The 14,050-nt window shown below is 36.6% G+C and overlaps 1 protein-coding gene across 1 annotated transcript in view; it reads left to right on the top strand.

Annotated features, from left to right (window-relative positions):
* Positions 1-14,050, top strand: part of LOC150077440 (tetratricopeptide repeat protein 17) — a 204,521-nt gene that overhangs the window by 39,383 nt on the left and 151,088 nt on the right. Inside the window, exon 3 of the mRNA XM_090385905.1 lies at positions 3,311-3,422. Within this exon, the coding sequence (XP_090242031.1) occupies positions 3,311-3,422 (112 nt within the window). The remainder of the gene's footprint in view (positions 1-3,310; positions 3,423-14,050) is intronic.

Genomic DNA, 14,050 nt, shown 5'->3' with positions numbered 1-14,050 from the left:
AACTGTACAGGGAAATAGAGTGGGCCAGTAAATCAGAGAGTCTTATAATGGGGGATTTTAATTTCCCAGATATTGACTGGAATTTGGGGGCTGGTCACTCACACACTAGCAGGGCTTTCGTGGATTTATTGGATGATTGTTTTCTACATCAGCATGTTTGGGAGGCAACTAGAGGGAGTAATACTCTTGATTTGATTATCAGCAGTGATTCTTCATGCATTAAGAATCTGCAGATAAATGAACCACTAGGTGGCAGTGATCACAGTGTGCTGAAGTGGGATTTACTCAAAGAGGTAATTACCATTAGGGGTAAAGGGAAGGGTTATTGCTTCCGTAAAGGCGACTACGATGGACTGAGACAGTATTTAAATTCTATACAGTGGGACCAACTGATGATGTTACCAACAGCAAATTCAAAATGGGAAGCATTCAAAGAACTTATCTTGGAAGCTACTAGGCTTTACATACCAACTAAGAAATATTGTTCAAGGTTTAGGCCAAAATGGATGTCAGATGAACTAATGAGGCATATGGCAGAGAAGAAAAATGCATGGGATACTTACAAATTAACACATGACACAGAAGCTTATGATAGATACAAGTTGATATGCAACCAAGTTACAAAGGAAGTTAGGCAGGCGAAGGCAGATTACGAGAAATCCTTGGCAAGGGATGCAAAGAAAAACAGCAAAGAGTTCTTTACTTATGTAAACTCTAGAAGGAAGGGGATGAATCAGATTGGTCCACTTGATATTGATGGGTCAACTGTTGATGATCCTGCTCAGGTAGCTAACAAACTAAATGAATATTTTGCATCGACATTCACACATGAGGAGTTATTCAGCGAGGGGAATGCCAGAGGTGTATTCAACTCTAGCAGTAAGCTACAGAATCTTGAAATAACTGGGAGTAAAGTGGAGGAGAAACTGTTGAAGATAAACACAAGAAAGGCACCCGGGGTGGATGGGATCTATCCAGTTATATTAAAGGAGGCAGCAAAGGAAGTAAGCAAACCCTTAGCCATAATTATGAGAGCTTCCTTGGACTCAGGGGAGGTACCCATAGACTGGAAATGTGGAAATGTGACCCCAATTCACAAAGGAGGATCAAAGGCTGACACAAGTAATTATAGACCTGTGAGCTTAACTTCTGTTCCAGGAAAATTAATGGAGGCACTAGTTAAAGAAGCACTGCAGGATCATTTAGACAAGACTTCAGTTATAGCTCGGACACAGCATGGTTTTGTTAAGGGGAAGTCTTGCCTGACCAATTTGATTGGATACTATGATGCAGTCACAAAAGAACTGGATGCAGGGAATAGCTTTGATATTATATACTTGGATCTAAGAAAGGCTTTTGATACTGTTGCACATGGAAGACTGCTACACAAATTGGAGCAGTGTGACATTAGACTCAAATTGCTGCTATGGATAAAGGGGTGGTTGAGGGGGAGAAGACAGAGAGTGGTAATCAATGGACACTGCTCATCGTGGACTAATGTTATTAGTGGAGTCCCTCAGGGCTCAGTGTTGGGTCCATTATTGTTTTCTGTATTTATAAATGATATTGATGATGGTATATCAAGCTTAATGTCCAAGTTTGCAGACGATACAAAGGTTGGCAGGGTTGTCAAGGACACTACTGACACTATGCTGCTGCAACAGGATCTGGAAAGGTTGAGCAGATGGGCTGAGAGGTGGCAAATGATTTTTAACATTGACAAATGTAAAGTACTTCACATGGGAAACAGCAACCCCAGATCAACGTATCAACTCTGTGGTACTACACTGACAGTGGTAGAGAATGAAAGGGACTTGGGGGTGGTTGTGCAGGCAGATATGAAGTTCTCTGAGCAGTGCAGATGGGCTGCAAGAGTAGCTCATGGAGTATTGTCAATGATATACAGGAATTTTTCCAGCAGGGATAAGGAGGTGATTATTCCCTTGTATAAGGCAATGGTCAGGCCACACCTAGAGTACTGTATACAGGTCTGGAGGCTTCATTTCAAGAAGGATGTAGAGCTGCTGGAACGAGTACAGAGAAGGGCAACAAGATTAGTGAATGGAACGAAGGGGTGCTCTTACGAAGAAAGGCTTAAGTTTTTCAAATTACAGTGTCTGGAGACTAGGCACCAGCGAGGTGATCTGATAGAGGTGTATAAAGCCTTGAATGGTTTGAGCATGCTCAATGCTGATGGGATTCTTCCTCTAGCTCAGAAAAATCACCTGAGAGGGCATAAATTCAAATTGAGGAAAGACAGATGTAGGATAGACGTGCGGAAATTTGCCTTTAGCCAGCGGGTGGTTGGTTGGTGGAACAGACTTCCATCCCTTGTAGTGGAGGTTGATAGCCTAAATAAGTTTAAGGCTCAGCTGGACAGGTATTTTGAACGAACAGAGGGGTGAAGTGGAAGTGGGTTTTTTTTTTTTTTTTTTTTTGGCTGATGCTGCATAAGCTTGCTTTCTTGCATCAAATGCCTCTACTAATGCTAATGCTAACTCTTTTATTTCATATATTTTTGGAGTCTTCATCAAATTTCATCACCAACTTTCCATCTTAAATTTTGTGCACACAACTCTCCTGGATAATGCATTATAGCAAATTAAGCTTTCTTCCAAACTAGTTCTGAGAGGTAGCAACATCTTCCTTGTGCTTTATATTACTTCCAAAATCAATGAAGCTACTGTTTAGCTTCATTTTGCTTGTATTCATCCTCTTGGTGTGTATGATACCTGTTTTTCTGATATAATATCAACATAGTTATGCTTATTTCACTTCTTTGATGTTTATGTTTCTGACATTGAAAGTTCCTATCTTGATGCCATTGTAACTATGGCTTTGTTAATTAACGCAGTTTAGATTTTAGTTAGCATTTTATTTATGTGTAGTTTTAATTACAGATTATTATAAACTTTTTAAGTACTGATTTAAATCAGTATTTTTTCCTTTTTTTTTTTTTTTTTTTTTGTCTTGAAAACGGAATCAAAAAAATGTTCTGTAACATTGGCTGTTGTGCTTGAATATTTAATTCAAGGAATTTGTCTTGGTGTAACCTTTAAATTTCATTAAACTAATTAGTGAAGCATAATTTACATGAATGTGTGTTAATTTTCATATTGAAAACTTAATTTTGACACATGTATGTCTTTCATAAATCATACTGAGCTTCTTATTTAAAAATTCTTACTAGCAGATAACAAAAATAATATTTAGAAAGTGTGTGATTACATAGTTTCTTTTTTGTAATTCTGTCATATACATGTTATGGAATAGTTTAAAATGTTTCTTAATCCTCATATTTTGTTTACAGTGGTGATGAATTCTTAAAAAGTTCTTCTGTGTCTCCTCCTGAGACCAAGAAACCAAATTGTACAGACATTGTGGATTTAGACTTCAGCATGCATGCATTTGAACATCTGATGGTGAGTTCATTTGTATTTTAAAATTATAGCATAGTTTTTGGCTATTATAACCTCATTTTCAGATTGCAAGGGTGAATCATTCAGTGATGAAGAAGACTTTGAAATGTATTTGTGCATTGGTAGATATGCTTCTTTTACATTTTTATAGTGTTCATTCTTTCAGCAGTTTTTTATTATTTAACCTATTCAGTTTTATTTTATGTTAAGAAAATAAAATTGTATTTGTACTGGCAAAAAAAATAAAAGGAAACAGACTTATGTAGTGTCAGCCATTAAAATAAAATAATTTAACCAGTGTCATCTTCACTCATTTACCTGTCTCTTTCAAGTAGTTATCCAACCCTCCATAAATTTAAATAAACTTCCACTCTTCACAAGACTAGGTGTAAGTTTATTCCAATAATAAACTGGCGCCTCCGTAGCCAGGTGGGAAGGAGCAACAGTGCGTAGCACACGCTTCTTGATTAGACCGGGGTTCGAGCCCGTCACCACCAAATACGGAGAATGCGGAAAGGTCAGGGAATGACCACCGCATATTCCCGGAGCAATATGGCCTTAGTTGCTAATGCTCCTAAAAACCAAACAACCAACCATAATAAACTTACGTAATACTCAACTTATGGAAATTCGACTTTACATAAGTTTTCGCCAGCCTGTGCAAACTTAAAAAAAATCGTGGAAATGTATTTTGCATCCATAAGATTAAACGGAGGTATTGTGAAAATATTGTAATGTGAACCAATAGCACATTGTTTTTTTTTGGTAATTCATTCCAAAACCTCGGAAGTTGAAATTTTCGTTATATAATTAAGCTGTTTATATCTCTGAAAGATCATTTTTATAATGGAAATTGCACTACACTTTCATCATTATCATATGTTCTGTTATAAGAATCAATTTTGAATGCCTTTGTGATATTTTTCTAAAGCATGTTTCTGGAGGTCACTACAATAAAACAATAAAAACAGTTTGCACTTTCCAATTTATTGAACTTTTCTGTTAGTGCATCTAATTATAAAAGACTAGTAAATGTGATCTTATTGCATTTGCAATAATCCCGATAACTGGAATTGTGTGGGTTTTTACATATTATTGTGAAATGTGTTTCCCCTTCACTGAAATCTTCAATCATATAAAAAACATAAATTTTCAGAATCTTCTCTTCATTCCTATTTACTTATTACAATGGTAAGGGAAAGCGACCAACGGAAAGTGCAAGTGGTGCCAGTGCTAGGAAACCAAACAAAATTGATTTAGAAATGAAGATGAAAGTGATTGAGAAGTTATAATTATTATTATTTGGTTTTTAGGAGCATTAGCAACTAAGGCCATATTGCTCCGGGATATGCGGTGGTCATTACCTGACTTTTCCGCATCCTCCGTATTTGGTGGTGACAGGCTCAAACCCCAGTCTAATCAAGACGCACTGCTGCTCCTTCCCACCTGGCTATGGAGGTGCCCTGATTGAGAAGTACGAAGCAGGACAAAGTTTGTCATCTATTGCATGGGAATTAGGTCTCTCTGCTTCAACAGCGAATGCTATTTTAAAGGAGAGTGAGTGTATAAAAGAACATGTTAAAGGAACAACGCATTTAAGATCAATAGTGATCACAAAGCAGTGTTCAGGTGCTATATCGAAGATGGAAAAGCTATTAATAATATGGATAGAAAATCAGATTCAGAAGCGAGTGCCCCTGAATCTGATTTTCTGAAATGGCCATTCAAGCAAAAGCAAGAAGTATTTATGAAGATATTAAGGATAAGTACAGCAAACCCCAAGCCAAGTTCATGGCAAGTAAAGGGTGGTATAATAGGTTTAAGCATCATGCTGGTTTCCACAATGTTAAAGTATGCGGTGAAGTCTCCAGTGATGATTCTGAAACTGCAGGGAAATTTAGTGATGTGTTGGAAAAAAATCCTTCTAAATCTCCAAAGCCCTTAACTTCTGCAGCAGCATACTTATCAGCTGGAGAGTTATTTTGGCAACGATGCTCGAAAGGTAAAACCTGCTGACGTTATGCCTGTTTCTTCTCTCTTTTTGTAATTTTGAAATACAGGAATCCCTTGATTAGTGCGATTAATTAGTTCTGCGAAAATGGCGTGTTTTGCAAAATCATGCTAATCAAAGTTAATAATCAATACAAAATAGCTTAATTCGTTCAAAGACCTACAATATACCAATCAATAATTTTAAAAATACGTTTTTTTATGGCAATTTAATGTACAGTAGTATAAAAGCAAAGGATAATTATAAATATTTGCAGTACAGTAATCAAAAGTTTATTGAAATTAAAAAATTACAATATATAACTCACTTTTATTTCTTTGTAAAATACTTCAAAAGGCTGGTTTGTGCAGACTTTTCTTTCTTCTTTTCATCATAAATTTGCTTGTATGGATACACATCTTTTTAAGTGTTCCTGCGAATTTGCATACTGTGCTTGATATCTGGGTCTCCATTCATGATTAGCTGTTTCAAATTTTCAGCTGCGCGAAATATTCCTTCACGTTCTTTTAATGTCAACTTCTTTTCTTGAACATTTTATTCCTCGCAAATTTCTGCCTCGTCATATGCTCATTGTTCATCAATATTAAGGAGGTCAGAATCACTTAATTGTTCTGAATGTGATTCCAGCAATTCACGAACATCACTGTCGTTGATTTCATCAAAGCCTAGATCTCCTCCAATATTTCCTATTTCATCAATAACAGTGTTGACTTGAGTGAAACTACAGAAATCATTTGCGCAATGTGGCAAAATATGCTTCCAAACTGCTCTCATATTGCTGGACTTCAGACTATGACTCATGAATATTGTCTATTGCTTTCCTAATGTTGTAATTTCTCCAAAATTCAACTAAAGAAATTGCACCATCTCCAGTTGTTGCTTCAGTTGCTTGTGCAAATGTTCTGCGTAAATAATAGGCCCTAAAAGTAGCAATTATGCCTTGATCCATAGGCTGTAAAAGACTTGTCGTATTTGGAAGTAAAAAAATAACTTGTACGTTTTCACACAAATCAGAAAGTGCTGGTGGGTGGCCTGTGGCATTGTCTAAAATTAATAAAATTTTGAATGCAAGATTATTTTCTTCATAGTAGGCCTTAACTTTTGGACAAAAATAGATAGTGAACCACTCTTCAAATTTTGTGACCCAAGCTTTTTTATTAGAGCGCCAAACAACAGGTAGGCTTGCTTTATTAAAACCTTTACCAAAAGATCTGGGAGTTTCATTTCTATAGATAACCATGGGTTTTAATTTCAAATCACCTTCTGCATTGCTTCCCAATAAAAGTGTTATTCTGTCTTTGGAAACTTTATAGCCTGGTTGAGCCTTTTCTTTTTTTTTTGCTAGAAAGGTTTTTTTTTTTTGGCATTCGTGCCCAAAAAAGGCCTGTTTCATCAACATTAAATATTTGTTGATCTGTGTAGCTGCAATCATCAATAATTTTCTTTAAAATTTCAGGATATTTCATGGCTGCATCTTTATCTGCACTTGCCGCTTCTCCAGTCAATGCAACATTATGCAGTCCTGTTCTTTTCTTAAAACTTTCAAACCAGCCTTTACTGGCAGCGAAATTTTCTTCCATTTCCACCTCAATCACTTCTTCTTTTGAAGAACTTGCTTGAACATTTTCTTCAGTTACTACTCTACCCAAGTTTTCTGTTGTTGACTTTTCCTTTAACATTGCAAAATTACTCAAGGCTGTTGTTTTTATGATCATTGTGCAGATTGGAATTCTTTTTTGATTGCAGTCTTCTATCCAAATGGCTAAAAGACGTTCCATCTCAATCATTGTAACACTTCTATTTCTTGTGGTTTGTGTGCATGCTGACAATGAAGCAATCTTACCTTTTTCCTTATATACACTGGCTTTACTTAAAATTGTCCAAACCATTAATTCAGACATTCCAAGATGTTGAGAAATTTGTATTTTACTATCACCTTCTTCAAATCTTTTTATGACTTTTTCCTTTCTTTTTACCAGAGGCACTATCACATACACTTTTCCTTTTATCCATAGTTAATAATTATGTAATATATAAAAAAAATAATGTAATTAATTAGTATGCACAGTAATTAATGTAAATAACATGTAATGGCGGGAGATAACAGTCTGCACATCAACACGCAACGCAAGAACAACTGAAAGCAACTGATCTGCATGTACATAATAAATGCGATGCAGCTGGTGTTGTCCTTCAGAGTGCATAATGTTAGAAAATATTTCAATTTTTGTAACAATACACTTTTGAAATAATCCATTTCTTTTTATTTTCTTATGGTAGAAAAACAAACTAGCTTCCCACACTGTATATTGCATTCATTTTTGTTTATTTTTCCTTCTTAATAACGCTTCTCGTTGGAGAAGGTATGACCCAACGCGAAATAAACAGTAACTCCCTTTTGTGAACAGAGCCGCACGTTCACTAAGAAAACAAGCAATGTATTTCTATAGTGTTATGCATACTTTAGCAGTGTATTTACATTTGTAGTTTAGTACTGAGTTTCGTAGCATCACCAGGTTCAGTCTCCATAGCCAGGTGGGCAGGAGCAGCAGTGTGTAGCACACGCTTCTTGATTAGACCGAGGTTCGAGGCCGTGCTCACCAAATACGGAGGATGCGGAAAGGTCAGGGAATAACCACCGCATATCCCTGGAGCAATATGGCCTTAGTTGCTAATGCTGCTAAAAACCAAATAACAAACAACAACAAGCAGTTTCTTTAGGCCTAGGCTAAGCTTAAATAGCGTACTAATTGAAAATTTGTAGCTAATTATAAACGCTGCTAATTCGAGTCTTGCACTAATTGAACCCGGCCCTAATCGAGGGATTCCTGTATTTGTAATTTTGTATACTTTTGTATTTTAATTATGTAATTAATAATTAATGTGCGCTGGTGGCACCAGCTGTATGCTAGCTAAATTAGTGCGCTCTTAAAAATTAATAAATAAAGAAGGTTTTCGGGAGTGTTGCTCAAAAAGAAGTTATATTTTAGATAAAATAAGTGTGGGTGAGTGATAGGTTAAGATTTGGGACCTAAACGTGGTTTTATTTTTTGGACTGAACTTTTTAAAATGGTTATCATTATTATGTTCGGACATAGGAAATTTCAAGGTCATTAAATTTTTAAGGAACTATAATCAGTCACTGGGAATTCTTAGTAGAATAGTTGTGCTACATGATAGCTTTGATGTAGAAGTTTTCAGGATACCAAATTGTATTTAAAAATACTCACGTTTTGCTGAGTTATACATTATTGGTATTTTCAAGGTCACAGTAATTTTACCGAGTCAGCCATTAGATGTTTCCAGGAGATAAAACTACAGCAGTGCCACCTGCTTGGTCAGTGGTGACTAGAAATTCGGCATAAATTGCGTAAAATTATGACATCACGAGGCAGCTTCATCACTGAATAAGAGCTACTCCATTTATATGGCTGCGGCAGGTTTAGTAGTTTAATTTGTTAAACTACTAAAGCACCGAAAGATATATGCTCCCAGAAGGGCCTCCCATGGCGGAAAGGTTTCAGTGGAGACGTCAGACGAAACCCGTTTCAAAAGGTCCACACACGACCTTTTCAACTAAATTGTGATCCAAGAAAGCAACGGGAAACTACTTGGATTATCCTTCCCTTGAAAACTTCAATGATAGATTACGCACATTGAAATGCTACATCTGGCCAATACTGCTCTACGGTGTAGAAACCTGGACTCTAACATCAGCCACTACAATAAAGCTCCAGACCTTCGAAATGTGGCTCTACCGAAGAATGCTGAAAATTCCGTGGACAGCCAAGATAACCAACGCACAGGTCCTGCAGGACATGCACACGGAACGGGACCTGCTCAAAACCATCATCAGCAGGAAATGCAAATACCTAGGTCACATCGCTAGGAACCAACAAAAATATCACCTACTACCACTCATCCTGGAGGGAAAGATCGAAGGCAAGAAACGCCCAGGCAGACCGAAAATGGCATGGCTAGATAACATCAACACCTGGCTTCACATGACAACAGCACAAATTCTACACGCAGCGCTAGACAGAGAACAATATCAAAACGAAGTCGCAAACGCCATTCGGCAGCATTAAAGAAGAAGAAGAAGAATTAATAATACGAAATTTTTAGAAATCTTCAAGTACCGTGTTAATAAACTAGAAAAGAATAGTGAAAGCTTAAAAAGCGGTACTCACCTTGAAATTAATCTGCGATGGTTTACTTAGGTAGCGTGGTTAATGTTTAAGTTGAATTGTTAAATTGAAAAATTAAAAGGGAGGGAAGTAGGTAAAAGTTGACTGAGTTAAATGGGTGCAAGGAAACAGAAGTGTACACATCCAATCCTTGGTTGTCATCGAAATAGAAGAAAGAAGAATAATTAAAAACTGTGTAAGTGAATCCGGTGAAGCCAATAGTCTTTACGAGGACTTTCGTTAGTTAAAGAACGTCTTCAGTTGGCAATGTGTGGGGAGAGAACGGGCATGGTATTTTAAGAATAAAAAATTATACTCTCGTGATGCCTTTTTTGACATGTGGGAACTTTAATCTCGAGAGGTTCCAAATTGGGGAATGATTGAAGGGGAGTCTAGAATTTAGAATTTTGAGGTTAGAGTGGTGCTTGTACCATTCGATAACTAGAGCTTCATATTGAAGTATTCTGTAGCTGGATTTTAGTTTAATGATGGAAATGGCAGAATCGATGAGCGGGTTGTGGTTGTGAGTCTGGGCATGAGTTGTAAGTTCTGTGACAGATTGGTTAGACGTGAGACTATGGAAATGGTAGTATGCACGGGTGTTGGATGTTTTTGATGAGCCAAATTTGGTAGTGGTACTTCCGATATAACATGTGTTGCAGTTTGGTTGACAATTAATGAGGTATATAATATTATTAAGGTCGTTTGTAGAATATTTGTATATGTCTTTATAGGTGCTGAAGAAGGATCCTAATTTGTTGTAGGTGGAAAAAACAAGGGAGATATCAGTGTTGTTAAATAGGCGTCGGAACTGTCCTGCTAGTTCATTGTGGTAAGGGAGGACTATGCGGATGTTAGTTTTATTTTTGTCTTTGGTTGGGATGTTAGATTTAATTTTATTTTTAGCGTTAAGGATTGTATTTAAAATGAGTTGGTGGGGGTAACCTCTGGATATAAATTTGTCGGTAATATACTGTATTTCATTGTGAAGGTCGGTGGGTGAGGAACTGTACTTTAGTGCATTGTGAATTTGGTTATATAAAACTGCCTTTTTAGTGTTTAGAGGGTGATGAGAAGCAAAATGTAAGTATTTACCGGTGTTTGTATTTTTCCTGAAAATTTTCGTATTTAATTTTGCGCCTGTTATATAGATAGTGAGATTAAGGAAATTTATCTGATTGTTCTGTCCAATTTCAAGGGTGAATTTAAGTCTATCATGTACAGAGTTAAGTTTTACGAAGAGGTTATTAATAATGGATCTGTTGCCTACTACAAGAATGTCGTTGGCATAGCCCATGTATAATTTTAGTTCAGGGGGAAAGGGGAAAGCCAAATTCTACACCCCGAAAATTTTCAGGAAAAATACAAACACCGGTAAATACTTACATTTTGCTTCTCATCACCCTCTAAACACTAAAAAGGCAGTTTTATATAACCAAATTCACAATGCACTAAAGTACAGTTCCTCACCCACCGACCTTCACAATGAAATACAGTATATTACCGACAAATTTATATCCAGAGGTTACCCCCACCAACTCATTTTAAATACAATCCATAACGCTAAAAATAAAATTAAATCTAACATCCCAACCAAAGACAAAAATAAAACTAACATCCGCATAGTCCTCCCTTACCACAATGAACTAGCAGGACAGTTCCGACGCCTATTTAACAACACTGATATCTCCCTTGTTTTTTCCACCTACAACAAATTAGGATCCTTCTTCAGCACCTATAAAGACATATACAAATATTCTACAAACGACCTTAATAATATTATATACCTCATTAATTGTCAACCAAACTGCAACACATGTTATATCGGAAGTACCACTACCAAATTTGGCTCATCAAAAACATCCAACACCCGTGCATACTACCATTTCCATAGTCTCACGTCTAACCAATCTGTCACAGAACTTACAACTCATGCCCAGACTCACAACCACAACCCGCTCATCGATTCTGCCATTTCCATCATTAAACTAAAATCCAGCTACAGAATACTTCAATATGAAGCTCTAGTTATCGAATGGTACAAGCATCACTCTAACCTCAAAATTCTAAATTCTAAACTCCCCTTCAATCATTCCCCAATTTGGAACCTCTCGAGATTAAAGTTCCCACATGTCAAAAAAGGCATCACGAGAGTATAATTTTTTATTCTTAAAATACCATGCGCGTTCTCTCCCCACACATTGCCAACTGAAGACGTTCTTTAACTAACGAAAGTCCTCGTAAAGACTATTGGCTTCACCGGATTCACTTACATAGTTTTTAATTATTCTTCTTCCTTCTATTTCAATGACAACCAAGAATTGGATGTGTACACTTCTGTTTCCTTGCACCCATTTAACTCAGTCAACTTTTACCTACTTCCCTCCCTTTTAATTTTTCAATTTAACAATTCAACTTAAACATTAACCACGCTACCTAAGTAAACCATCGCAGATTAATTTCAAGGTGAGTACCGCTTTTTAAGCTTTCACTATTCTTTTCTAGTTTATGTAATTAATGTAAATAACATTAATATATAAAAAAATTTAATAGAAATTAATGTAATTAATTAGTTAACACACAAGATAAAAAATTGAATAATTCTATTTACATGTTTGTCGAACCTTTATTTTTTGCTTCAATCAAATTCAGCATGCGTAGTTGCGAGTGCTGCATAAGCATTTAGGGAAAGGCCGACTTACGTAGAGTTCCGCAGAACGCAACCCTTACGTAAGTTAGGGAGTGGCTGTATTCTGTGGTTATTTTTTCTCATAAATTTTTTGCCCCCTCATGGATGTTGTCATGTGACTGAGTATAAAAATGCCCTCACAACTTAGTTTACTTAAACTTTTCAAGGTTATTGCCTGGTTCCCAAGCCCCATGGCATGCAAAACTGAAATCTCTCTTCAAATTGGTTACGTTCACAAGGAATACTTCTTTGTGATCTTAAACCATTTCTGCTGCTCTCCTCTATACCTCCTCCAAACAGGCCTACATCTTTCCTAAAATGAGGCCTGTGTGCACTTCAAAATGTGGCATTGAAGATGTGGCTTAACTTTCTTTATATAATGGAATAATCATCACTTTATCTCTGCTGGAATAAATAATCATAAAAGTTTCTACATATTGACAGAATCCCCCAAGCATCACTTTATCTCTGCTGGAATAATCATAAAAGTTTCTACATATTATTGACAACCCCCTGAGCTGTCCCAGTAGCCTGTCTATGCTGTTGAGAAAACTTCATATCAGATTATATAGTTACTCCCAACTACTCCTTTTCATTAAGTACAATCTTGAGTTTGTTGGCACCTATCATCATCATCATCAGCCATTTTCAATCCACTGCAGGATGAAGGCCTCTCCAGCAACTTTCCAGTTCCTTCTGTTTTGTGCAATGGCCATCCATTTACTACCCACAAACTCATGAATTTCATCTATCCATCTCCGCCTTTGTCTTCCAGGTTTTCTTCTAGCTCTATTCTAAGACCATTTTAGTTCTTTAGTTTTGATAAGAATGTCCTTTTCTTGAGTTTGCTGCCTAATCCATGTGTTTCTCTTCCTATCTAACAGTCTGATTTCCTATCTAACAGTCTGATTCCCAATATAATTCATTCCATTCTTTGCTGTGTAGTTCTCAGCTTCTCTTCCATTCTTTTGGTGAGTGCCCAAGTTTCACTTCCATAAGTCATGGTGAGGAGTATACATTGTTTCATTATTTTATATTTCAGACAAACTGGGATATTGTTCTTCAGTATGTGACTATATTTCCTGAATGCTATCCATCCAAAATTTATTCTTCTCTTGACTTCCAGCCATTTATAATTATTACAGCTAATAACTTGTCCCAGATATGACTCCACCTTTTCAATTACTGCTCCTTCAATCATTATGTCCCTTTCTGTGGCATACTTGTTCATCATTACTTTTGTTTTAGCCATATTCATCTTTAGTCCAAAATCCTTACTAACTGTGCATAACTGATTAAGATTTTCCTCTAATTCTTTGGGATCTTGGCTTATGACCAGAATGTCATCTGCAAATCGTAAATGGTATAGGTACTCTCCATTCACATTGATTCCTTTCTGCGACCAGTCTAATCTTCTGAAAGCTTCCTCAAGGGCAGCAGTAAACAGCTTCGGAGATATTGTGTCTCCTCGTCGAACTCGTTTCTTGATTTAAATTTCCTACTGTCTTTGTCTAGTCTAATAAAGGAGGTAGCGTTCTCATATATTTTCTTCAAAATCATAATATATGAGGTATCTATGCCTTGTCTTTCCAGTGCCCGAAACATTGCCTTATGTTGTATGGAGTCAAATGCCTTTTCATAATCCACAAATGCCAGGCATAATGGTGTTTTATATTCATTTGCTTTCTCCATTAGCTGTGATATTATGTGAAGGTGATCCGTAGTTGAGAATCCTGTCCTAAAG

This window comes from Mastigoproctus giganteus, chromosome 12 (assembly GCF_048544385.1).
Source record: "Mastigoproctus giganteus isolate SK-2022 chromosome 12, ASM4854438v1, whole genome shotgun sequence".
Lineage (NCBI taxonomy): Eukaryota > Metazoa > Arthropoda > Arachnida > Uropygi > Thelyphonidae > Mastigoproctus > Mastigoproctus giganteus.
The sequence above is the reverse complement of the archived record's forward strand: the minus strand, read 5'-3'. Positions and strand labels throughout refer to the sequence as shown.